The following is a 27988-nucleotide window of genomic DNA, read 5'->3' on the forward strand; positions in this document are numbered from 1 at the left end:
GATGAGGAGCCTTAAGTTTTCAGGACTTGCAAAGTGATGTGATCCAGGATGAAATCTGTTCATTGCCCTCCTGGTCTGAGCTCTCCAAATTCCTGACCCAGGTCAGCTTATTCCTTTTTGGGAGTTTAGGTAGACTGCTGCTGAACTTAGCTACTATTAGCCTATTGGGAGGTTCTATAAATTCAGAGTGTCTGAACTAAAGTCTTTCCTTTGGTTTGGAACTCCTGCCCTGGTTACTCTGCTGAAGGCTTAAGCCTGGACTAGAGATTAGAACTCAGTGGAGTCACCTACTGAAGATGGCCGAGAAGTTTAGTTACAAAGGGCAGAAGAGACATAGGATGATGATAGGGTAGCAGGGACTGAAGGATCAAGTGGGAGGTCTTTCAAAATGGGGGACATATTTGCAGGTAGTAGGGAATGATCCAGCTGATAGGGAGAGACTAAAAATAAATGATGGAGTGGGAATGCCAGAAAAGGCAACCTGTATAAAGGGCTGGAACAGAACGGTAGAGAGAGCCTCGCTAAGGGGTAAGCCACTTCACCCTGGGACACAGGTGTGAAGAAGATGGAGGCAGAGAAGGGCATTACCTCTGTTTTCTTCCCTAAAATAGGAGGCCAAGTTCTCAGCAGGGGAGTAGCGGGAGAGGTTTGGGGAGGGGCTCGCTGCGGCCGCCGGGAGAGCCCGGCTTAAGCCTAAATTAGAAACAGGTCCCGCCCGAAGGGTTGAGGATCTGCTCCGCCTTTGAACAGGTGTGCAGGCGCGGAGGCGGCGTGCGAAGGGCTCGCTCCCAGGACCGAGAACGAGGTGAAGCGCGCCGCAGCCTTAGGGCTACACACGGGAGCGGCGGCGCTGCGGTTATTCTGCCTCCGGCCGCCCCTCCCAGGCTCTTCCAACCCTAAGATTCAGAGGCAGCGGGACTCCAGAAAGCTCCGTCCCAGTCTGCTTTAGAGCCCAGGTCTGGAGAGGTCTAATCAGATTCCATACGGAGCTTCAGGGCTTGCAGTTTCCATGCAGGATGCCCTCCCGTCTGCGGCCCTCCTAGGAGGTAAATGCCACGGTGGGTCCTCTCATGCCCACTTTACAGACGTGGAGACTGAGAAGCTAAGCGGTCTGAAAGGGGGCAGAGGGTCTGGCCTGGCCACGCTCCCCTGGGGCCCCTTGGACAAGTGACTCCTCTCTGGGCCTCAGTTTCCTCCTCTGTAACAGCAGGGGGCTGGCCCCCGTGGCCCCCAAGCTCCCCGCCCCCTCTAAAGTCTGGAGTTTGGAACGAGTGATGGGAGACGCGGCTGGGCAGGCGCCAGGCGGTCCCGCCCGGCACCCTCAGCCTGCCTCCGAGTCCCCAGGGCTGGCGGCTACCTCCTTCCCCTCCCTCCTCCCCAGGTTACATAACTGGGCTCTCGGAGCAGCCGAGCTCTCGCGAGAGCCGCAGGCTGGCCCCGCCCCCCTCTTCTCCCTCCACGTCAGAGGGAGCCGGAGCAGCGGCGAACATGGCGGAGCGCAGGAGGCACAAGAAGCGGATCCAGGTAGTGAGGCCGGGCCTGGGGCCGGAGCGGGGGGCCGCGGCCGGGCCCGGGTGTCTGGGCGCTCGGGGTGGGGATGAGGAGCAGGAGGGGGCGGGAGCCGGGGGCCCGAGCGGGCGGGCAGCTGGGAGACTCTGTGCGTGTGTATGTGTCTGTGGGTGTGTGCGGAGGGGGGCGTGGGAGGGTGTGCGTGCAGGGGCGGGGTGCGTGTGTGTGTGTGTGTGTGTGTGTGTGTGTGTGTGTGTGTGTGTGTGACGGTGAGTGAGGTGGGGGGCGGGGGGCTCCGTGTGCGGCCAGGTCCCGCTGGGGGGAGGGGCGCGGCGGCCCTGCGGGGGTGGGTTTCGCGTGGCCGTGCGGAGGTGCGCCGGGCTGGGGACGGGCTCGGGCTGGAAGGCGCCCCACCCCCCGCAGACGGGCCCGCGGGGGCTCTGCTGTCTGGCATCGCCCCCAAAACAATGAAGAGCACTTAGTGTGTGCCAGGCCCGCGCCGGGCCGTGTCTCCTCGGAAGCTCGGGAGCCATGTGGTGCAGACCCCTGCGCTCAGGAGGAGAAGGCCCGGGCCGCAAGCCCAGGAACAGATGGGGCAGAGCGGGCGCTGCGCCCCTGCTCGGGGTGATGAGCTTTAACTGGAGGGGAGAACCCCTAACCGGGGTCATCCACAAACACTTCACGCACCACTGCCCTTTCACAGCCTTCATACCTTCCCTGCCTCATCCCACAACTACGGCATCCGTCTCTTCCCTCTTGACCACCGTACCCCATTTTCCTCCCTTCCTCTCCTGCCCCCCTCTTTTCTCAGTTACCGTGACAAACTAGAGTGGTGTTTTCTCACACTTGCACAGAATGCGAACTAGGACTCAAAACAGGTTGATACACCTATGTTATTTTCCTCCCTAAAATATAAAGTATGTCTATATCAACAACATATTATTATTACACAGGACCAAATCAACATTAAGAAACAGGCTGGGTTTTGTCTCTCTTGCTCCGGCATTTTCCTCTCTGCCCCTTTATTCTTGGTGTATTCCATATCCCACACATCTCTGCCTTTCTCTGACTGTGTTTAAGACCTAAAAGTATTCTATAACCAGATTAATTTGGAAATAAGGTAATGGTTTTACCTGTATTAATAGTGTCAAGTGGTGTGTAATGTTGATAAAACCATCAATAAGATGTGTGTCTATTGGTATGTGTTTGTATGTGTGTGTATACACACAGATATGTCGCAGAAATAGATTTGAATCACAAGATGTTTGTGTTCCAGAATTTTTTCCTTTTTGCTTTTCTCTATTGCATTTTGATTTAATGTCTTTTTCTACATGGTTTGTTTGCAGTTTTTATTGCCCTAGCTTCCCATCTGTATGGAGTATGTACATTATGAACTAAAATGGACTTTAAAATTTGATTTCTTTGAATCACTAAAAAAAGGTATGCAGATTGAAGACCAAGAAAGGCTTCTTGCAAAAAGTGAGACTTGAAGGATCCAAGAGATGGAGAGAATTCCCTGCATGAGGGTCTGAGAGTGAAAATGCTGGAGGTGGAGGGTCTTGTGTGAGGAGCAGCAAGGAGACCAGTGTCATTAGGTCATGAGTAGGTGAAGAGGAATTAGTTTGAAGAAGACTGGGAAGCAGGACACATCCTCAGTATGATATGTGTGTGTGATAAACACACACACTTATAAATGTATGGGGCAGGGTGAAAGAAGATGAATTGACTTCTGAGTTGAAGATAGACAGGAGTAGGGTGAGTTGAGAGAGAGATCATCCGACCAACTGTTAGAATAGTCTAGGTATGCAGCAGTAGCAGAGAAGGGGTAATATATGAAATATTGGAAGATAAAGATCTAACAGAGATAGAAACCTAATAGTTACAACAGGGGCCAGTAAATTATGGTGAAGTATATTTATAATGTCTCAATTTTGTCACAAAATTTTGGTTGAGGCAGTGTTCTGTAGGATATACTTGTATATCTTTTTCTCCGGACTTAAGTGACATCTGTCAGAAACTTATGGTGTGCATGTTTTGTTATTGGGTTTTTTTGTTTGGCGAAAGAAAGGCAGCACAACTATTGAAATTCATGTTTACTTGTCTGTGGGTATTCAGAACTATTGTTTTGTGCTCCTTAAATATGCAAAGTTATTTTAAATTTTCTTCTGTGGTAGCTCTTAATATATTTTTTTTAATAGTCCTTTTTTAAATAGTTGTTCAAATAAGTTATCATCATTCCTAGAGAACTCTGGCCGTTTAATGATTATGCTCTTGTATTAAAAGCCTCCCTTTTTACTTAAGTAAGTTTGGTTGAGCTGGCATGGTCATAAATTGTACTAGTATTTTCTTTTTTTGTTACCCTACTTAAATGTTTCCTTTTTCTTTTTCAAACATAAAGAATCGAACAGCAGACAGTTCAGTAAACAGACCAACAAATTTAAAACAAGTGTGAACACAGGTGTGGTGTAGGCAGTTAGCTTTGTGCCCATGTTTTCACTCAGTACTTCAGACAAGAAGCAAGTAAATGTGTAGAAGAGGTGATTACAGATGGATGTGGCTTACTGACAAAGGAACACGCATACGTTAAATTGGTGCTTTCCTAGAAACTGTTCAATTGAGTTTCAGTTTGATCATCTGTTAAATGGAGTTAAGATAACCTATCCTTAAGATGTTTTTCTGGCTTAAAGGTTCTGTTCATCTAAATTCCATTCCTGTGAGAATTAGCTGAGTTTCCAGATTCATGGAATCACCTTGAGGTTTTACTGTCTTGGTACATAATGGGCTCATGAGACCACAGTAGCTGTGTTTCGTTACAGGATTTACAACTGGAACCACTGTATCCTTGTGTAATTAATAGTTTAGTTAAAAGACATGAGGTTATTGTTATCGTCCTCCTGCCTCCCCCCCCCACCCCAATACAGATTTGAAAGAGTTGACTTTAGTCAGTAGAGGTCTGATCATATCCCACGTCTGATGTTCTCATAGCTCCCTGATAGTGAAAAATTCCCTTCAGTTCTCTGCCAATGCAGCTTCCATTTCCTCCTCTGTAAAATAAGGGTGATCCTACCTCATTGGGTTATAAGTCTCTAAGAAGGCAGTGTTTGTAATACACTTTGCAGCCCTCAGAGCACCACATAAATGTCAGTTGTCATTGCTGTTACTGTTATATTGTTAGTTGGTCTGGGCCTATAATTTCATTAGTGTGCAAAGCTCCAGGGGAGGAAATTCCCTCTTAGAAGATTTGCAGTGTTTTGGAATTTTTTAGTTTCAAAGAGCTGCCTTGGGGCACTTGTGAGATTAAATGATTTGCCTTGGGTCACATATGTATGTGCTAGAGGCTGGTCTTCCTGATTTTATCTTTTTTACGAACTTGACAGTCATCAGCAAACATGAACATTTCCATATATAAAGACAGACAGAAAAAAAGGATTGTGTATTAAATTGTGAAACTACCATGTTCAATTTGGTTTTATAAAAGTGCATGTCAATTTTAACATGATAGTATCAACATTACCTTTCTTATCTTTCTCTTCCTCTGAGCATCTCCACTCTTTTATGTATTTTTGTCATAATTCATTAACATTCTTTTTCTTTTGCATCAATATCACTACTTCTCATTCCCTTATGACACCTCCTAATAAAAGCCCTGCTTCAAAACAAATAATAAGTCGAGCAAAACAGATTAGTATTGTTGTGTTTGTCGTGTCTGAAAATGTTCATTTCGTTCTGTGACTAGTCTGTCACCCCTCCTTCAAAAAATTGGAAGCATGCTTCTCCATCGGTCTTCTTGAGTTCAGTTCTTGAGACCAATTGGTCATTGCATCAATCAGAGGTTTTTTTTAAGTCTTTCAAAGTTGTTTTCAGTATATACATTGTTCTAGTTTTCACTTCACTTTGCATCCACTTATACACATCTTCTCAGGTTTCTCTGAGTTCATCCTTTTCTCATTTTTAATGTCTCAGTAATTTCCATGACTTTCATTTACCATTATTTGTTCAACCGTTCTTCAGTGGATGGGCAACCATTGTTGTCCCTAGTTCTTTGTTGTAATAAAAAGTACTGCTATAAATATTTATGCAAATACAAATTCTTTCCCTCTTTGATCTCTATACTAGATATAAACCTAGTGATTGTATTGCTAGCTCAAAGGAAATGTACAATTTAATGACTTGGGGTATAATTCTGAATTGCTTTCCAGAATAGTTAGACCCCTCACAGATACTTCTGCCTGTCCTCCCACAACTATTCCAACAATTGTCATTGTCCTTTTTGGTTACAAATTTCTGCCAGTCTGACAGATGTGAGGTAAAATCTTGTTTCTTTTAATTTGCTTTTCTCTTACCCTTAGTGATTTGGAGCATCTTATGATTGTCAGTAATTTGTATTTCTCCTTTTATTCTTTAAGTCCTTTCTTTTTTTTTTGGAGAGTGCTTGTTCACTATTTATCTGTTGGGAAAGTGCTGATTTTTTAACTAAGACCAAGAGAGACAAGAAGTCAATCAGTGACGGGTGCAGCAGTTTTCTTGACTCTTCTGCTCTTTTGGCACAATCAGTGCCCTAGCCCACGGGTGTTTTCAGGGCTGTCTCCTTTGCCCTTTCACCCTGAATTAAGGTAGTTGTTGTGAATGACTTCAATTACAGTAATTTGTGCTGTCAATAGATTTGTTTAAAACCACAAATATTTATATCACCAATCAGAAAGGTTTGAACTGACCATCTTCTTACGAAAATTCATTCTTATTTAATATATAACTATGCTATTTATAATTCACTTCATCACTATTTGTCCTCAAATTTTCACTCAGAAAGAAGTGAGGGCTTGATTCTAGATAAAGAGATTTGGTGTGAGATAGTGGAGCTAGTCAGATGAGTTTTTCTCCTACCTTTGGATATGTCATATGCCATTTGTAGAAGTCCAGTTCCTTAGACTGTCAGGAGAAATTTTCTTTGCTTGAAACCTGTAAACTGAACATTTATTCCCGTTGATTAGAATGATTTTTCTTGCCTTAATCCTTTACTGACATCTAGATCTTAATTGATCTCTGCCTTCTTATACTGCACAACTTTTCCCATCTGTGTCCACCCTGTAGGCCTTCTCTGGATCTTTTGGTAGGCCTCCCTTAGTCCTCTACACCATGCATCTCTCTGATAGTCTTACTTGCACATCTCTTATGCAGTACTTCATTGGTGATGTGTTGCAGCAACTCATATCCACTCTTTACCTCTCCATTGCCCTTTGGGGGACTCATAATTTTGATTTGACGTAGCCTTTTCTAATTCTAAAGAGAGGAAACTGAAAAATGTCATAAGTTTGTTGCCTGTTATAATCTATTTTATATAAAAGTTCTAGAGAATTTATATGTTGACTTAAATTGTATATTTATTATCTCATGATGACATTAGATTTTTAACATGTAAATTTTCACATTCCCCTTCTTTATATTCGAAAATCTGAATTAAAATGCAGCCCAGAACCAAGGACTGTCCCAGTTGGGTGTCATGAAAGACAAATAATTTCCTTGGAGAATTTGGGCCTCTTTCTTAGAAGGAGGTTTTGCAGTGTGAGTTTGAGTGTGTCAGATTGCCTTCTTGAATCAGTAATAGCTTGGACTGGAAGCTGCTCCTTTTCTGCTTTCCCCTTTGATGTGTGCTCCCACCGGGGCTGCCAGGAGAAGGCAGGCCCCGTTAAGAGGCAAGAAGGCTTCCTAAAGAGCTGGGGAGACCTGTGAAAATCACAGAGACTTTACTGCCTGGAGTATGAGGGGGAAAAAAGGTAAGTCCGTTTTTGTCTCTGGCTTGCTGAGGTACACTGTGCTGGCTCAGAGCTGCCACGTGGCAAAATTCCCTTTCCTCAGAGTCCAGCTGCTAGGTACCCTGGCTTGTCTTGAGGAACTTCTCTATAGTACCTATCCCCGGAAGAATAGGAAGGAATCAAAAAGTGTCCCCTAGTCCAAGTCCCTAACTTTACACGCTTAAGGTTGGTGAAGTTGACCATGGCAGAGTGAAGGCCAGAACCTAGTCAGTCAGTCAGCTGGTTAATGCCTACCACGTGTCAGGCACAGGGCTGGTCTCCCCAAATTATCTGCTGGTGGATTCAGCAACTGGGGCAGTGGCTTAGAGGCACAGGGAATTTTTAGTAATGGTAATCCTCACTGTGGGCAATTAGGATGTTGGCTACATGATTAAAACAGAAAAAAAAATGATAAAACACCCACCAGGTCAGTAGTTGTTTCTAATGAAAAAGAAAGTGTAGTGCAGTATGTGTCTTATGTACGGTTTTCTTATTTCACCATCCTCAGCAAAGCATTTATTAAGCACTTACTGTGTGCCACAATTTCATAGTCTAATGGACTTAATTACTTACCCATATATAGTGTTTTTCTAGGCACAGTTTTTTTAGTGCACTCTCTGATTATGATAAGCCTTCACTGAGTTGGGCTAACTGGGTATATATATGCAGGAAATCTTATAGAGCTTGATTGTCTGATTGGGAGATTATCTGGACTGCCCTTCCTTTTTGTCTTTCCTCCATTCAGCTACTTATCTTTTTTTAGGTATTGTACAGTTTACTATTTTACCATATATTCTTGTACCAGGGAATAGTGAGCATAAAGGAAAAGGTGGAATTTATTGTCATACTTGAAGGAATAAAAATAAATAAAGACTGTGTAGACCACCAGATTGACTTCAGGAGACCTAACACATAGTAGGCACTTAGCAGCTTCTTTCTGCCTGACTGGTGAGCTTCTGGTCTTCACTTTGCATTAACTGGTGTGACTGAGAGCCAGTCACTTCATGAACCTTGATTTCCTCACCTGTAAAATTAGAGGCTTAAACCAGGTGATATTTTAAGATCCTTTCCAGTTCTAATACTCAGTTTTAAAATCTTTTCTGTGAATTCATTTAACAAGACTGTTTCTGTTCCCTGCTTCATTTCAGTAGTAATTTTGTCAGGTGGTTTTGTTTTGTTTTAGTCTGAAGACTGAACTTCCTCCATACCACTCCCCCTTCCCAACTTCTCTGTTTTCCTTTGTGGTACAAGATTTTTCAATCATTGACTTGAAATGCAGGTCACAGCATTTGGAGACATGTATATGTTCTCCCTGTCTTTTATTCTCTGGACACAGTCATCAGGTCTTTAAAGATGTTTCATACCAGTTGTTCATTTACATTCCTGAGAACATCACCCAGGTCTTAAGTTCTTACCATCTAATTCAACATACTCCTTATTCATCCTTTGAACAAAATTTTAGTGCCTGTTCAGCTACTTTTTTTTCTGTCTTTTCTTTCTCTTCTTTGGGGAAGCAGTGTTGCGAATTGAAAAGGGTGCTAGGTGTGGAGTTGGCAGACCTGGAGTCAGATCTCCCTCTGCTACTACCTGTTTAACCTTGAATTAAGTCACTTCTCAGAATGATTTTAAAGAACTGAAGAAAATGCTAAATTTCATTTGATTGTGGCTCCTTGGTACTCTTTCTTTTTGGCTGATTGAATTATCTTTCTCTTTTATCTCCAGGACTTTTCCTTTTGGGATTTCTTTCAGGAGAGACTGATCAGTAGATTCTTTCTCTTCTTACTTTACCTGTTTAACTAGATCTGGGAAGTTTTCATTTATGATTTTTTTTTAAATTAAATTTTATTTTTCCTTATCAAGCATTTATTTTTTCTGCTTTCCATCCTTCCTCCATAGTGGTGGAGAGGAGAAAAATAATATGTAAACATTGTGAAGTAAAACAAATTTCCATTATACCCGTTTCCAAAAATGTGTGATTAGTCCTGAATTAGTCCAGTTTCTCTGTCAGGGGTTGGATAGCATTCTTTATCATCCGTGTTGATCACATTATCAGGGTATTGATCAGAGTTCTAAAGCGTTTCAAAATTGTTGGTTTTTACAGTGTTGATATTGTAATATATATTGTTCTGCTTCTCTGCTCACTTCACTCTGCCTCAGTCCATATAAATCCTCACAGGTTTTTCTGAAACCGTCTCTATCTTCATTTCTTATAGCATAATAGTATTTCGTTACCTTCATATGCTATAATTTGTTCAAGCAATTTATAGGAACCCCCTTGATTTTCTTTGCCACCAGAAAAAGAGCTGCAGATTGCGTTACAAATATTATCTTATTTGATCCATATAAAACCTCTGATATCTCCTCGAGGGTTTAGGCATAGTGGTGGTTTTGCTGGGCCAAAGGGTATACAATTTAGTAACCTTGTGGGCACATTTCCAAATTTCTAGAATGGTGGACCAAATATTTCACAGCTTCACCAGTAGGCCATCGTTATAGCTGTTTTCCCACAGCTCCTCCAACATTTGTCGTTTCCCCTTTTTTTTTAATCAGTTTTGCCAAACATAAAAGAGGTAAGGTGGAAGCTCAGAGTTGCTTTAATTAGCATTTCTCTAGTTTTCAGAGAACATATCACTTGGGTAAGTTTAACTCTGTTCTGTTACTTGCCTTCCAATTCTTTTTAGTTTTGCTTCATCTAATTATTCATGTAGTTGTGGGAAATCCATTTTTTCCTTTGAGTTTCTGTTTATATTGGTTGTGGAGTTATTCTCTCTATCTAGGTTGAATTTTTACATATCTTTGCATTTTTTTTTTTTTGCTTTTTACACAGGTAATACCGTTTCTCAGTTCCATACCTTTTCATTGACTGTCCCCAGTGCCTCCCCTGTGGCATCTTTGGCTTCCTTAAGGACTCTTTTCCAGCTCCCTCCCCACCAGCAGCACCTTCTCTAAGATACCCCCTTCAGACACGCGAGCTTCTTCCCAGGAGGCCCAAGTTGTTGCTTTTCTTTGCATTACCAGGGTTTAGCACTGCTCCCCCAAGGTGGTGAGTGCTTGACAATGTTTGTTAACTGACAACAAACAGTTCTTTATGGGGTGTTTATCTTCTGCTTCCTCATCTACATCTGTCTCTCTGCACCTATTGCTTCTGGTTTGACCTCAGAGGACAAATGGGCCAAATCTCTCTGCATAGTATCCCTTCAAATACTTGAAGACAGCTCTTGTGAGAAGACTCCCCTGAGTGTTTTCTTAAGGCTTGATGTGCCATGGTCCTGCCCGCAAGAAGCTCTCCTTCTAACAGGGGATGTTTGTATGGAATTCTAACTCTGTGTGCCAGTCTCAGCCGTTTGTATTTTATTCTAGAGCCAGGCAGGAGGCAGATGCTTAAATTTTTAATGCAGGGAGAGTAATTTTGCCAGACCTGTGCTTTAAGCAAATAATTTCAACACCTGTGTGAAAGATTAGACAGAAGAGAGACATAAGGTGATATGAGTTAAACTAGGGAGGCAGTTATGGACTCAGAAAGGAGAGAGACTGTGGATGTAAAATAGGTAAAACTTGGCACCTCATTTGATGCAGCTATTTCTTGACTTACTCATGACAATAGATAGCTCTGCCGTCTTCCTGAGGCATGTGTTCAGGATGTGACAAGAGAACCACCCAAAACTTGTAAAACCAGACCACTGTGATTAACTACTTCGAAGGTGATTCATATAAACAGTGATTATATTACTAGAAGGAATCTAGAAAGCATTTCATGACTAAAGATTACTAACTCATGGGCAAGAAAATAAAGATCTTAGGGGCATAAGTGATGTTTGCATTATAGTTGTCTGTTAAAGGAAAGTACTTCAGGAGAGAGGCACAAATTTCACTAAGAAGATGGTATTACAGGACTTGGATTTCTCCACTAAATCAAAGAATGATCCTGGCTGATAGGGAAGTTTTTTTAACCAGGGCTAGAAAAAATATAGTTGCCTGGGGCCTTGCAAATCTAATCAAAAGGGATTTGAACTGAAAAGAAAAGGGGGAGAAAACAACCTCTATATTTCCACCAAGTTAGATGCTATTGAGGAGAAGTCATTGTAAGAAGAATGGCAAAAAGAGATATGCAGAAATTCACAAGCTATAAAATCCAAAGAAGATGCTAATATTGAAGCTTATCCCCCAAATGTCTATAAATAAATGCCAAAAGAATGGATAATAAAGATTCTAAATCAGGAAAGCTAATTTGATCTTGTAGCTATTAGTATCACTGAAACTTGCTCTGATAAGACCCATGATTAGAAAGACCCATGATTAGACCCATATACCATCTAGCAGTGTTGAAAATGTGTATCCTTTAACTTTTCTCTATTACATATAATGCTTGTTCTTGACTTTTGATAGATACTAATTATTATATCAAGGAAAAGTGTTTGTTATAATGCTTTCTTGACTTTTTTCCTTTTAAACCGTAATAGGTGTTGAATTTTGGGGGGAAAAAAAAGCTCCTTTAGCATCTCTTGATAAAATCATGTAGAGTTTTATTTTAATTTCTTGAATTTTTTTCTGTAAAAAATTTTAACATTTAAGGTTTTGAGCTTCAAATTCTCTCCTCCACCCTCCTCATTGAAAAGGCAGGCAAGTTGGTGTAGGTTATACATGTGCGCTCATTCAAAACATTTCTATATTCTGTATTTCTGTATATGTTGTGAAAGAAAACAGACCAAATAGAAAAAAAAAACTAAAAAGAAGTATGCTTCAGTTTGCATTCAGCCTCTATCAGTATCATGTAAGGTTTTAAAAATTTGTTATTGGTCTATAATTTTCTGGCTTTGTCTTTCCCTGATATCGATGCTGTATTTGTATTATAGAGATTATAAGGGTCCTTTCTTTTCCTATTTTTGCAGTTTACATAATATTAGAATTAATTGTTCTTTTAATGTTTGGTAGAATTTACTTGTCTAGTCCAGGAGTGTCCCCCACCCTTGACAGTTCATTTATAGCTTGTTCAATTTCTTTTTTGGATATTATGTCATTTAATCTTTTTTCTGTAAATTTGGATATTATGTCATTTAATCTTTTTTCTGTAAATTTGGATATTTTATATTTTTGTAAGTCTTCATTTTCTCCCAAGTAAACCAGGTAGGTTTTTTTGGTTTTGCTTTTGGTTTTTTGTTTTGAGGTTTGTCTTTTTTTCCCCCCATATAACTGGGCAAAATAGTTTATGATAAAATTTCCTTTCTTCAAATGTGATGAATACTCCTTTTCATTTTTGGTTTTAACAGTTTTCATCTCATTTAAAATCAGATTAACTGTTTGTTTGTTTTTTTTCCCAAAATAGATCAGCTCCAGGGCAGCTAGGTGGCACAGTGAATAGAGCATTGGCCCTGGAGTTAGGAGGACCTGAGTTCAAACTCAGTCTAAGACACTTAACACTTACTAGGCTGTGTGTGACCTTGGGCAAGTCACTTAACCCCAATTGCCCTGGCTTCCCTCCTCCCAAAAGCCCCCTCCCCCAATCAACGCCTAGTTTTATCAATTCATTCTTTTTCAGTCATTTTTTTCTTTCTTTCTATTTTATTAATGTCTTTTGATTTTTCTGAATTTCTACTTTGGTGTTTACTTACAGGTTTTTGATTTGTTGTTTTTCTGGTTGTTTTAGTTAAGTGTCCAATTCATTGATTTGTTTTTCTTTCTTTTGCTGATGAAAGCTTTGAGAGATAAAAACTCCCCCAAAGACTGTGTTAGCTTTTTATCCCTCAAGTTTTGGTATCTCTCATTGTTGTAATTTCCTCTGATGAAATTTTCTGTTGTTTCCATGATTTGTTCTTTGAACAACCAATTTCTTTAGAATTTAAGTTATTTAGTCTGTAATTAAGTTTTAATTTTTTATTCAAAGATTCTTCATTGAATATAATTTTTATTGTATTATATCATCAACAGATGATACTTTTGATTTTCCTTTTTGTATTTTTTAAGGTTTCTGTGCTTCAATACATGGTGTTTCACAAATAACACCCGGGAGGCACTGGAGAGTTTTGGGTCTCCAGCCTCTAACAGGTTCCCTCTTGATATGGTCACACAGGAAGGACAGGAAGACAACTTCAAAGGAGTTAATAATCTTGTTTTAGTCTGGTCTTCTCAAAAGGGGCTGCTGATAATGGGAGAACCAACTCTTGCAGCATTCCCTAATCACTCTTCTCAAAGGGGCCAACAAGAAATATAGTAGGAGCTCCAATTCCTGTGGGATCCCCTAAGCCTCAGTGGGGGCCAGTTGAGGCAAACACAGATTCTTCCCCAAGCCTCGATGGGGGCCAGTCAAGACACACAGCATTACGTTGTCATATTCCCCTGTGGGTTCCCCACTCTGACCAGTGCCCACTTGGTTTATAGGACAACAGACAAAGAAGGCATCTTGCTGACATTAAGCTCACAGGTTAACTTTAGCAATCTTGTCATTCTGTACAAGTGTAGTAAATGCCACTTATGTCACCCCTTACCTCACTGCGAAGTCTCTGTAGGACTGCCTACCACTATGATTCTAGGAATTGTTTAAGGCCAGATTTGAACTCAGGTCTTTTGAACAGTAGCCTCTTTTTTATCCCCAGCACTTGGTATATATAGTGCCTGGTACATAGTAGGCATTTAATAAAAGTTTGTTGAGTTGAACTTATCCTGCCTTCCCTCTTAAACCCACCCCCTTCCCTGTCCATGACTATTTCTCTGTTAAGTTTAATGTGTTTTATACTGTTCCCTTCTATCTCTAGCCTCAGCTTCTGGGTTTGGGCGGGTTGGGAGGTTGTGCTTAAGTTAAGCTCTATTCACCATCTTCTGCAGGATCACACCTTTCATCTGCCCTGTCTCCATTCAAGTTTTCTGCAGGATTCTGGCAGTCTTTTTGCAGAGAGGCACAGAGACCTGGCCAGAAAAGTTAAAGTGACTTGGAATGTTTAGAGCTGAGACGCTATTGATCTGTTCCTTAGTACTCTCTCCTCTGTCGGGCTTTGTGACACTTCTCTGTCCTGTTTCTTTTCCTACTTATCCGATACCTTCTTTCTTCTTTGTTGAATCTTTATCTAGGTTGCATTTGCTAACTTTGGATGCTCCCTCAAGGCTCTGTCTTGGATCCTCTTCTCAACTCTATACGGTTTTGCTCGGTGGTATTATCAGTATCAATTTCAATATTCAGTCAGCTCATCAGAGTCAGTTTTTATCTTTACACAGATGATTTGCTAAGCTATTCATCCAACCCTAAACTCTTTTCTGACCTCCAGTTTCACATCTTCAACTACCTGTTGGACATTTTGAACTGTATGTCTCATACAGATCTTAAATTCAGCATATTTAAAGCTGGACTTACTATCTTCCCCACCAAAGTCGCCTCCCCCTTCCAAACTTACCTGTTTCTGTTGGAGGTACCACTATCTTCCCAGTCAGCCAAGGTCAAAACTTTGTTTTCATTGACATCTCACTTTCCATATCTCTCCCTCCCTCAATGTTTTGGCTCCTGCCAAGTTCTGTGGATTCTACCTTCATAACAGCTCTCATATATACAACCTTCTGTGCTCTGATAGTGCCACCACCCTGGTACAAGTCCTTATCACCTCCTGCCTGGACTATTGGAATAGCCTGCTGCTCAGTCTCTGTGTCTCAGGTCCTGTCTGCTTCTTACCTTTCCAGGCTTCTTACTTTTCTCCTCTTCTCATGTTTTTCCACTTGGTGAAAATCAATCAAAAAAACATTTATTAATCACCTATTATGTTCCAGGCACTACACTAAGTGCTAGGGATGCAAAAAGAGGCAAAAGACAATATCTGCCTTCAAGGAGCTTATACTCTAAGGGGGGAGACAACATACAAGCAAATATATACAACGCAAGCCATATGCAGGATAAATAAGAAAGCACTAGAATTAAGAGGGTTGGGGGGAAGGCTTCCTGTCGAAAGTAAGATTTTATTTGGGACTTACAGGAAGCCAGGGAGCTCAGTAGGTGGAAAGGTAGAGGTAGAGCATTCCCAAGCAGGATGAGATACCTGGAGCTGAAAGATGAAGTGTCTTGTTCACAGAAAAGCTAAAAGACCAGTCACTGAATCAGAGTGTGCCTGGGAATAAGGTGTAATAAAAAGACTGGAAGGTAGGAAGAGGACTAGGTTATGAAAGGCCTTGAATGCCAAGCAGAGAATTTTGTGTTTGATCCTAGAGGTGATAGGGAGCCACTGGAATTTATGGGGGGGGGGGGGTGATGCCAAGCAAAGGCAACTTCCCAAGGTTCAAAATACCAGCATAGGTGCTCTCCATTTTATTCAGTGAAAAATTAAGAACAGAGAAGATCAAAATATGACCTCATTCAAAATACAGCATTTATACTAAGTGTGATTCAATAATCTCCCAAGTACTACCCCACCCCTGGACATTATAATTCATTTAATCAATCATAAAGTCCCTCTTCTAAATACTACTCCACCCCTAGGCTGTACATTCATTTAGTCCATCACAAAGCCCCTCTTCTCAAATGGAGATTAGTTTCCAATCATAAGTAAAGTACATTCATTTGTTTAATCACAGCACAAAAAAGTAAAAAAATTCCCCACCCTTGGATTATAATTGAATCTACCCCAGAGTTACAACAAGCTTAAGCACAGCACTTGATACCCAAATGGAGGTCTTTTCTTCATCTTGACACTAGGCAAGTTCTCAGAAATCTTTGTTCCTGGGGAAACAAAGCTTAGCAAGGCCACAAGGTACATTGCCAGTCTCTTCATTAATTCATTCTCTGTCTGCAGAACAGTCCTAGGACCCCTGCAAACATTAGCAAGACCCCCCTTCCAGGATTTCTGTAAACATACAACAAGAAAATCCTTCTTCGGGGCTTCGGAACCAACAGCAAGGTTCCCAGACCCCTGCAACAACAGCACTGTCCTTCACCAGTGGACAGTATTCACTCTCTGTCTGCAGAACAGTCTCAGTAGCTCTGAACCAACAGCTAGGTTCCAGAACTTCTGCAACAACAGGGCTGTCTTTCACCAGTGGACAAATCTGGCAAAACAACATCAAAACAGACAAAGTACCAGCATAACAGCCATGTCTCTTCAGTCCTTGGCAGCTCTCAAAAGTCCTGGGCAATTCAAAGTGGCCCTCAGCAATCCTCTCAGTCTCTCTCTGGCTCCAAGGTGCTGCTTCCAAAAAGTTCTTCTGCCTCTTTTCTTGTGTCTCTCTAAATTTACGTCACCAGTGCCTCCCAGTTCAGCCCTCTCTTTTCACGTCAACAAGTCCATCCCACAAGTGGGATTCACAAGCTCTGGGTTTTAACACAGTCAAACCAAAAACCAAGCCAATACAGGGGATCTTTAAATTCAATTACTATTACATGTGGTCAGACCTGTGCTTTAGGGATCACTCTGGTAGCTGAATGGAGGATGAATCAAAGTAGGGAGAGAATTGAGGCAGGCAGACCTACTAGCAGGCTAATGTCATCCAGGAGTGAGGTGATGACTGTCTGAACCAAGGTGGCCACAGAGTCAGAGGAGAGAAGGGGCATATTGGGGAGATGTTGCAGAGATAAAACTGGGGGACCTTGGCAAGAGCTCGGATATGGAAGTGAGAAAGACAGTGAGGGATCCAGGATGACTCCTAGGTTGTGAGTCTGAGGGACTGGGTCCCAGCATGGTGTTGCCCTGTATAGTAATAAGGAAGGAAAAAGGGGGAATGGTTTGTGGGAATGATAATGATTTCTGTTTGTTCATCTTGAGTTTGATATGTCCGAAAGGCAGTTGGAGAAGTGAGACTGAGGAGAGTTGGGACTAAATACGTAAATTTGGCAATCGTCAGCATGAAGATGACAATTAAATCCATGGGAATTGATGAGAGAAAGGTAGAAGAGGGTCCAGAACAGAACCCTGAGGGACACTATGGTGTCTAAAGAGTAGTCATCAAACAATCTGATGGCACCCTGAAGGGGTCAGGATAGTCCAGTGAATCAGGAATCTGTGCCTAGTTGTTTGCGTGTTATTTTTTCCCCGTTACACTGTGAGAGCGGAGACTAATTTGTCTTTGTATCCCTAGCACTTACTATAGTGCCTGACACATAGTAGGTCCTTAATATTGTGCTACGTAACTTTTAAAAAATCTGTTACTTGGATGAAGATAGGTATCAAATGTTTATCCATTTCACAGAAGAGACAAAACAAATAATGTTGACCTGCAGGATTCAAAATAAAATATTGACAGGCTAGAATTGTGGGTCAAGCCTTGTATGAAATGTAATGAGTGTAAAAGTAAAAGCCTCTACTGGGTTCAGAAGATCAGCTTCAGAAATAAGATGAGTAAGCAGATAGTGCATTTGAAAAAGATACAGAGGATTGAAATTTCAGTATCAGATCAGTAGAGTTGTTGTCCCTCCTTCATTTTTGAAGAGGACTGATGACATCAGGAGGGTGATGTCTTGATTTGTGTGTAAATGGGATGTGAGTGGGGCGGAGCTTTGTAAAGTCAGCCTCCCTCCTCTAGCATTATCCAAGTCCAGTGGCAAGAAAAAGGTCAGAACCACTGGTGATAGCCCAGGATGCAGTAAATGACCTTGGCCTTCCTAAATGAAGGTCTTTCTCAGGTCTCAGTTTGTCTGAAGCCACATCCATTCCATGACTGAGGACTAGGTAAGAGTTGAGAAAAAGATGGCCTCATTTCCCTTTACAAGCATGTAAATCTACTGGGGGAAGCCCCTCAGAGTCTCTGGGCCAGAACAGAAAACAGTTGTTATTTGCACTCATTCTTAGCCATGTAAACCTGCACAATTTGGGTTGGAGGCCAAATTCAGTTGGCCATTCAAGGAAAGCCAGAAGGATTTGGGTTTTAAGGTAGAATCAAGAGTGCCAGTGCAATATCTGGCTGCACTGAGAGGCATAGTGTTTAGGGGAAGGTGCTGTTGGAGCTATTGACCTGTAGTTAGTTTACTTTTGTTTCCCTTTAAGGTTTACAATAGGGTTTCCCTCAGCATTTCTGTAGGTGGTCTGAGTATTATCCTTCTGGCAGTGGATCAGAATACTGGGGGCTTAAAGAGACTAGGACAAAGCCTGGAGACACTTATCCTGGGATGAGGTTGGTAAACTATACAACAATGACCTTTACGATAGGAGAGCCAAGAGAAAGAGCGGTGTCTTAGAGAGAAGTTTCACCAGAAGACCTGGAAGATACAAGAAGAGTTAGAGTCAGAGGTATCAAATGCTGCTGAAAGGTCATGGAGGATGAATATGAAGAAAAGGTGACCTTTGAGAAAAGTTTCAGTAGAATGCTCTGGTGGAAAGCCAAGTTGCAAAAGGACTGAAAGTTAGTGGGTGATAAGGAAGTAAGACGGTGATATAGATTCTTCCTCCTAGACATCCAGCTGAGAAAGTACAATGAGAGCTAGGATGCCAGCTTGAAAGGATGGCAGAAAAGGTTTTTAGTTCTTCAAATACACTACCAAATGATGGGGCCAAGGAAAATTAGCAACAATCTTCCTTATCACTTTGTGTGGTTCTTGTTTTGTTTGTATACTTTGTTTTTGTGTTTTTTTACCTCAACTCTCTGTTTACTTTTATATAAATTTTTAAATTCACTTTTGTTTTATATTCATTTTCAGATTATCTCCCTCCCCCACCTATTGGCTAGGCAAGAAAATCAAAATCCATTACAAATATATACATGTGCAAAATAATTGTCCACGTTAGTCATATCAAAAAAAAAGAGAAAAACGATGTAGCCTAAAGTCTGCATTCTTAAGTCTACACTCTGCAGCAGCTCTCTATCTCAAGGTGTATTGCATGTTTCTTCTTGAGTCCTTTGGACTGTGATGGTCATTTTGTTGATCAGAGTGTCTAAATCTTTCCCAGTTGATTATCTTTACAATATTACTTATTGTATAAGTTGTTGTCCTTGATCTGCTCACCTCACATTAGTTCATAAGTCTTCCCAAGTTTTCCTGAAACTGTTCACTTCATTTCTTACAGCACAATAGTATTCTATCATATTCATGTACCATAAACTTGTCCAGCCTTTGTCCGGTTGATGGGGATCCCCCTCAGTTTCTAATTCTTTGCTCCTACTTACTTTTCATGAAGAGACTTCTCAAAGATCTCCTCTCCTCAGTAATTTTTAGTTCTAGGGAAGCCATGAGATATCTATTTTAGTATTGATGGTGTTGTAGACTGAGGAGCTTTTTGTTTCTTTTGTTTCAGAGTGTTAGGGTTTGGGGAGAAGAACTGAGATGGAGAGAAGGAATAGTATGGAATATTTAGATCATGTTACACTTTCCAAATCAGCTCTTCTTATGTGACTGCACTGTTTTATTTTAATGAAATTCCCAGTTGGCACCAGTATTCATGGATGTTAATGTAGGCATGCCCATTTCTAATTGTAAGTGTTCAAATCATATTCCCTAAGTATGAATAACCAACCAAGAATTGACTTTAGTTTTTTAGAATGTAGATTAATTCCTCAAAACAACTTCATATCATAGTGAAATTTTTAAGTTTCAAAAGGGGGGGATTGATGATGTATGTGGTTCCCAAGAATTTACCTGGAAATGTTTACTCTTTAATTCTTGTCAGTACTCAACACCAAACCAACTCCTGATTTAACTTTTTCATTATTTTATTACATTGTCTAACAGATCCTTAATGAGCTTTTGTAAATGTAATTTATGAGGTATAAAATTTCTTCCATGAATGATTACTCTAAAATAAAATTTTCATTTTGCAGGAAGTTGGTGAACCATCCAAAGAAGAAAAGGCAGTGGCCAAATATCTCCGCTTCAACTGTCCCACAAAATCCACAAATATGATGGGTCACCGGGTTGATTACTTTATTGGTAGGATTACAACAAAATAATCACATAAGTTTAGATTTTTTAAAAGATATTTAAGTTTTAATATTCCTCAGATATCTTTATTTAAAGTGCTTTCTTTTACATTAATGAACACATTTTGAACTTTTTTTCTTATATTTTTATAAAGCTTGCACAACTGCTATCAGTTATGTGTTTGTGTCTTAAATACCCACTATTATCCTCAAGTTTTTCTCTAGAGGAGCATTCAGTATTGGCCTTTCTGGAGTCCATTTCAGGAGTTCACTACTTAAACTACTGAAATGATCTCATTATAAGGCCGTCCCAACTCTACCGTGTTTCCCCAGAATAGTGATACCCAGGACAGTGCAGTATAAACCGCATTTAGAGTGTTTACTTCATTGGTCTAGATAAGAAGGAATTCCTTCCTTAAGTCCTCAGTTCTCTGATTTGATTCTGTCGCATAAACTCTTGTTTTCTTTCATTCACAGTAAAGCTCAGGAATGATGGGCTTGCCAGTTTAATGTTCTCTTATTTCATTTTTTCTCTCAGCAACATTGGGTTGCATATAAAGCTTGTCTTTATCGGTCCCATGTCACGCAATGATCCTTTGGTAGAACCCTTTAGCAGATACGCTCATATAACAGAGCTGTGTGTTTTTTCCCTTCTCGGAGTCAGTTGTCCAAGGCATCTTTTTCAGTTGAGATTGAGTGTAGCATGCTAAACCTGGAATCAGACCATCCGGTTTTGATCCCTGGCGCTGAGGTATCAGAGCCATGTGACCAGAACAAGTCACAAAGCTCTCCAAGCTTTATTTACCTTTCTCACATGTAAAAGGTGGTATTGTACTGCTTGTCTCAAAGGGATATTGTAAGAAATCAAATCAGATAATATAAACAATCACATTAAAGTATCTTGCTATAGCTTTACTAATTAGCACCTAGCAAGATAAATTTTGGTTGCTGAAATCTCCCAAGATTCTTGGAGTTTACAGCCTAGATTTCTTTTTTAAGGAGCATACCTTATACCCAGATCGCTCTGCCTCTCATTGATTGGCCAACAATAGGTCCTAGCTCAAGCCTCATTTGTAAGTATAAATAGCAGTTGTTTCTGTTTCAGCCAGAAACCCTGAGGATCTTCCCCTTCCAGATTGATTTTTTTTTTGACTAAGTAAAAGACGTCATTCTTTGCCTCATTTCTTCTTACCTACCATTAATCACTGAATGGGCTTTGCCTCAGACAGACTGAGACTTGGGAAAGACCTTCCTTTAAAAGGCCAGGGTCTCCCACTCATCCAGGGCCATCTCCAGTCATCCTAATCTATATCTGGCCGCTGGCCACAGATGACTCCGGAGGAGAAGAGTGAGGCTGATGACTCCGCACATCCCTGCCTCACTTAAATCTAGTTCACTTACAAGTCAAGACATCACCTTCCCAGTGTCGTGGTCCTCTTCAAGAAAGAAGGACAAACAGCAACAGGCACCTAACATAATGCCGTGGTTATAGTAGAGCCTTAAAACACATTGACTTGATTAAATTAGTTCAGTGTTGTAAATTCTACTTCCCCCCTATTTTTAAAACAAGTAATTAGAGGGCTTATTTTCATCGATGAATGCTAAATCAGAGTTCATAAACATGTTTTATTTTTTATTAGAAAGTCCTTTGCTTTTTAGTAATTCTGCTTTTGGAATGGGAATTTGACTATGTACTGTGACAGAAGTCTACTACTGTGTGACCTAAGGAATTTGCTTAATAAAATTTTGAGTTTGATAAATATTATGTATTCTTATTCTGTGGTGTTTGGTTTTCTCATAAATATTCATTAAAATACAGTGATAATCACCATTTTTTTTTCTTTTAGCTTCAAAAGCAGTAGATTGCCTTTTGGACTCCAAATGGGCCAAGGCCAAGAAAGGAGAAGAAGCTTTGTTTACAACCCGAGAGTCTGTTGTTGACTACTGTAACAGGTATTGTTGACTTGTTTGTTATAAGCCTTGTAAATATTAATTTTGAGTGTTTCTTTATTGGCTTATGCATTTTCACAATAAAATGGGTATTTCTCATGAGATTTGAGCATAACAAAAAGAACAGTGCTGCTAATTTTGCTGTATTATTAATGTAGATTAAATCGAACATTGATATTATTCAGGGTGATAAAATGGGACTTCAGTAACTGGCAGTGATATTTTTCTCTCATTGGCCAAGTACCTAAAATGCCCACACTGCCTGCTCCTAAAGCCATTTACTGCCTTGCCCCATTGGGATATGCAATCAACTGTGGTTCTAAGATCACAGCTCTCAAAACTATATGTTCTTTAGGGCGGCCAGGTAGCACAGCGAGTAAGAGCACCGGCCCCAAAGTCAGGATGACCTGGGATTGAATCCGAGCTCAGACACTTAGCACCCACCCAGAAACACCTGGCCATGTAACCTTGAGCAAGTTACTTAACCCCAGTTGCGTTTAAAAAAAAAAAAACCAAAACTATGTGTTCTTTAACCAGTAACCTATTCTTCTTCATCTCTGATTCTTGTTTTAGAATATCCTAATTGTTTTACAGCATATACTGCAAATGCCAGGTTCTCAATTTGAAAAAATGTAATTGCACATGTAGAGTTCATGAAACAATAAGTAACTTGTAACTGACCAAAGGTCAGCATCATTATCCTTTTAAAAATATCATTAATATAGACTAACAAGTCTGTGCTGGTTCCCTAGGGAACCTCATTCAGGCTGCTGGGCAGAGGGTTTAGGAGAGACTCCCCGTCCCTTTAGCAATGTCTGTGGCTTTGGGGAAATCCAAGGTACCTCCTCAGTTCTTTTGTTTTTAGTCACAATTGGAATTCTTTTAACTGGGCAGCTTTTTGCAAGTTGGTTGTAGGGACTAAGCTCTGAGCATACACAGAAAACAAAAAAGGCCCTCCTCAAGGACTTTATGTTCTACTCAGGGAATATAGAATATAAGCAAGTGAGTATATAAATCATCATTTGAACCAAAAAATACCTTCAGAAAACTAGTGCAGAAATTTTTTACCTTTTTTGTGCCATGGACTCTTGAAATACATGGAGATACAGCAATGCGGGGTCCTAATACAATTCCAAAGGACACATGATGGAGAATGCCTTCCATGTCCAGAGAAGAACTATGGGGTCTGAACACAGAGTAAAGCAGACTGTTTTCTTTTGTTTTGTTTTGTTTTGTTTTTTTCTTTCTCATGGTTCCTTCCGTTCGTTGTAATTCTTCTATATAACAGGACTAATATGAAAATATGTTTAGTAGGAATGCATATGTAGAGACATATCAGATTGCATGCCATCTTCGAGAGAGGGTAGGCGAGGGAGGGGAAGAAAATTTAAAACTTATGGAAGTGAATGTTGAAAACTAAAAATAAATAAATTAACTTGAAAGAAATAGATGGAGATAATATACTCCAGGCCTGGGGGCGAGGCGGGGGAGTGGTCTGTGCAGACACAGAAGCAAGAGTTTGAAGGAAAGTTCTGGAGGATGGCAGACCTGTGGAGCATGTGAGGGTGAGGAGGGTTAGACTGAAGGTCTAGGAAGGTCTGCCAAAGCCATCGTGCAAGGGCTGTTGGCTTAGCCCTGGGTCACTGGGAGTGGCTAGAGATTCTTCAGCAGAGTCAGGGCTGACATGGTCAGATTTGTGCTAGCATTTATCTTGTCATCTCTAGGAAGGCAAAGAAAGTATTCTCTTTCTTGTGGTTTTTTCCTATTATATTCTTTTTGCATGAATAAGGTTGTGATATTTCCCCACTCTTTCACCACAAAAAATAATTTCAAGTTGCTTCTGCCTTATAAGAAATTTCTTCTGTTGTGCACAAAAGTATGTTTTTAACAAAACCTGCATCAAATCTCTTAAATTCCATTTTCTTCATCAGTAAGAGAATAAATAGATTAAGCCATTAGGAGTTCTGCCTATCAGAGTCTATAATTCATTTTTATATCCTTGGCTACAACACTTAAACATAGTAATGTCATTATTGGTAATTATAGATCGAGCTTTTTGTGAGTAGGTATGTTTTGCCAAATGTACTCAACAGAGTTTAAAGTGATGGTGTAGTGAAAGACCTTTAGCAAGTTCAGATTGATTTAACTTCTCCTGCATTTGCATTATTCAGTACTGTAATGAAGCTAGTTTCTATCTGGTAGTATGACTATCCTTCCTTCCACATTGTGGGAATCAGGGGCCTGGTACCCTCAAAATCTTGGCAAGTCCAAGTAAAATTTTTTAGTCCTCTCTTTGTATCAGAGAAGAAGTCTGAATTTTTCCTTTTCTTTTATACAGTGTCTACAATAACTTATTGCAAGATTTGGGTTGTTATTATATGATGCTATACATATATTTTGTGTGTTTCTAAGTTTCTAAACTTTTTCTGTGTCATCTGTGGCTTCAATAAAACTCCGCAGAAATTCCCATTTAATTTCTTATGCCAGCTTGTAATATACCAGAACCACAATGGGGAGTCACAGTGTGGAAGGGATAACTATAGTAAATGTGCAGACAGAAATGACTAAGTCTAAGACCAGTGATTTGGGTTCTTTCTGTTTCACCATCTCTAGTGGGGGCCACTGCTCCCAGAGGCGCCTGTCTTACCTTTGGTCAGCTCTGATTGTTAGGGAGCTCTTCCTCATGCAGCTAACACTCAGCTCTCTGACTTGTGCAAATATACCCTGGCTCTGTCTTCTGAGCTCGAACAGATGGAGATTGTGAAGACAGACACCATGTTATCCTCAAGTTTTCTCTAGGTCACACATTCTGTTTCTTCAACAACATATAGCATGTCTCAAGCCCCTTCCCCTTCCTGGTCAGCTTTCTTGGAAGCTCTCCAGTTTAATCAGTGCCCTTCCTAGCACACAGTGCCCAGAGCTGAATGCAGTTCTGCAGATAAGGTCCGACTGAGACACAGTGTAGTACAGTTTTCACATCCCTAGTCCTGGTTGCTACACTTTTTCTAAGGTATCCTTAGCTTTTTTGGCATCCATATTATGCTCTTAATTCTTCCTGAACATGAGTTCCTGAAAATTCTAGAGCTTTTTCATATGAACTGTTGCCTAGTCATGCCTACTGAATCATGTACTTGTGAAGTTGATTTTTTGAACCCGCATGTAAAAATTTACATTTATCTCAGATAGGTTTCATCTAATTAAATATTACCTGACCTTTTTACCCGGTCATATTTGAAATTCTGTATAATGTGTAATCTATCTTTCTTAGCTTTTTATCATTTACAAATTTAATAAATATGCCACATCTCCCTTTATTCAAGTCATTGATAAAGTATACAGTATCACAAGGCCAAGCATAAGCCCCTTCGAAGCTCTATTAGAGGCTTCCTTCTAATGACTTGGAACCATTAATGACTAGTCTATAACTCTGAACTATTGTCTACCATGAGAGGGCTGATGCTTCTTTTTTCTCTCCAAATCATCTGGCTAAAATCTAATTAAAATATATATAGTAGTCCCCTTATATCAGTCTAGTAACCGTGTCCAAAAAGAAAATAAGATTAGTTTGGTGCAACTTGTTCTTGATAAGTCACAGTGACTCTTTGTCATCATCACTTCCTTTCTGGATGGCCGCTGACTACCCATTTTGATAAGACATCATTGAATTAAAGTTAGTTTTATTGATCTGTTTTTATACTCCATCCTCCTTCCTTTTCTTAAAATTGTAACAGAATTTTCCTTTTCCAGTCTGTGACACCTCTTGTGTTAACCACAGTATACAAAGCTCTCTGGTGCTGGCTCAGTAAGCCATTCTCCAGTCTTTTCAGGATTCTCTGATGCAAGATAACTCAGCCGAGTGATTTAGATTCGTCAGGGCCCGCTAGGTGCTCTCTCCTTTGTCCCTGCTCATCCTGGAACTCGGCTTCCTATTAGCCATCCTTCTATCCTTTCCAGTCTAATGACCATCCTTTTTGACAGAGGAAACAGAAGGCTTCATGTTGCCTTTTTGGGTTATTGTTACCTCTGCACTCAGAATCAGCACAGTCCCTCTACTGAAGGAGCTGGCAATGATCCCAAAGGAACATGTGGTCAGTGCCTACTTAGTGCCCAGAGTGTATCCCCCATTAAAGAGTGTTGAACCAAGGCATGCGCTTGAGAGAAGAAGAGTGGGTGTGGTGGTACTTTTTATGGTACAGTTCTGGACACAAATCCCATCCTATGAGGATTACTTAAAACCATGCAGACATTTCTAAAGTAGGTAGGCATCCTTGGGTGTTTAGAGACCTACCTACTGAATTCCTTGCTATATGAATTATACTTAAGATAATCAAGATATTTCATGTGATTATAAATAATGTAATGGCTTTTCTGTTTATTTTAAAGGCTTTTAAAAAAACAGTTCTTTCATCGAGCATTAAAAGTAATGAAAGTGAAGCTTGACAAAGACACAAAGAAAGAAAAGGAGAAAGAAAAAGGAAAGGCAGAAAATGGGAAAGAGGAAGAGAAAAGAAGCAAGAAAGAAACTCTAAAGGATGAAAAGACTAAGAAGGAGAGAGAGAAAAAAAGAGATGGTGAAAAGGAAGAGTCGAAAAAGGTGAGTCCTGGCAGAAGTGGCACAAGTCTGTCAGAACATTTAATTGATGGTCATCATCAGATTCAGGATTTACCAGTTACAGAGTCTTTGAGATTATGAATTAGCACATCATAGTGTCCATCTTAGACAACATTTTCTTACTTTTTTACATACATTTTCTGTTGGGTACCAGGCCATTTGCATCAAGTTATAATAATAGCACTGTTTATCAACAGAGATAAACCACTGTTCCCTTAGGCTTCTCTTGGGAAGTATTCTTCCATTGACTAGTTGCTCTTAATGTTAAGTTTCCTCTATTATAGTGATCTTAGAAGGGAAAGCACCAGTAACTGGGGAAACTGAGAAATCCCTCCTCCATAAGGTGTCACTGTACATGAGTCTTGATAACATCCAGGCATTCTGTGAGACAGCTAGGGCAAGAGAGCATTCACAGGAGGGGGAGGGAGGGGGGCAGTAGAGTAGGAAAGGGCAGGTTGTGAAGACCTTTAAAAGCCAGACTGAGGAGTTTATGATTGATCTTAGAAGTGATGGAGTGATACTGCATGGGGAATGGGGAAGGCTGCCATGACATGGCCAGAACTTTTAGAAAAATCACATTGGCAGCAAGTTGGAGGATGGATTGGAGTTGGGAGTTTTGTAAGACGGGAAGATCAATTAGGCTCTTGCTGTAGTCCATGTGAGAGGGGAAGAGGTCTTGAAATATAGGACATCCAGTTTGAAATGTGTTGTAGACTGCAGCTCGTGAGGCAGCTAGGGCTAGATACTGATCTGGGAGTCATCTACACAGATGGAATAATTGAACTGATGGGAAGTGATAAGATCAGCAGGTGAGAAAGTATGGAGGAAAAAAAGTCTAGAACAGAGCCTTGGATCATCACTGTTGTTAGTGGGGGATGAAATGGATGGATCTGCAAAAGAAACTGAGAAGGAGCAGTCAGACAGGAAGGAGGAGAACCTGGAGAGAGTAGTATCCTGAAAACAGAGCAAAGAGAGTATCCAGGAGGAGAGGGTAGTTAACAGTATCAGAGGCTACAGAGTTACAAAGGATGAGAACTGAGAAAGGTGATCTGATTGGGCAATTAAGAGATCATTGGCAGCTTTGGGGAGCCATTTCATCTGAGTAACAGATCAGATACCAGAATATAGGGGTTTAAGAAGAGAGTGAAGAAGAAAGCCCAGATACTCAGGATAGATAGCTACCTGCATTTCCATAACACTTTAGAGTTCTGAAACCTATATCTTACTTTTCTCCCAGAGCATTCCCCAAGCAGGCAGGTGGGCAAGTATTATTATCTTTATCTCACCAGACAAGAAACTAAGAGGTAAA

The 27988-nt window shown here is 40.6% G+C and overlaps 1 protein-coding gene across 1 annotated transcript in view; it reads left to right on the plus strand.

Annotated features, from left to right (window-relative positions):
- The first annotated feature begins 994 nt into the window (after window positions 1-994).
- SEC62 (SEC62 homolog, preprotein translocation factor) overlaps window positions 995-27988 on the plus strand; it is a 43422-nt gene continuing 16428 nt past the window's right edge. Inside the window, exons 1-5 of the mRNA XM_069083559.1 lie at window positions 995-1046; window positions 1382-1524; window positions 20019-20127; window positions 21965-22070; window positions 26451-26661. Of these exons, the coding sequence (XP_068939660.1) occupies window positions 1010-1046; window positions 1382-1524; window positions 20019-20127; window positions 21965-22070; window positions 26451-26661 (606 nt within the window). The 5' untranslated portion in view covers window positions 995-1009. The remainder of the gene's footprint in view (window positions 1047-1381; window positions 1525-20018; window positions 20128-21964; window positions 22071-26450; window positions 26662-27988) is intronic.

Source organism: Petaurus breviceps, unplaced genomic scaffold (assembly GCF_028583685.1).
Source record: "Petaurus breviceps papuanus isolate PSGF00001 unplaced genomic scaffold, PetGlider_PUasm1.0 173, whole genome shotgun sequence".
Lineage (NCBI taxonomy): Eukaryota > Metazoa > Chordata > Mammalia > Diprotodontia > Petauridae > Petaurus > Petaurus breviceps.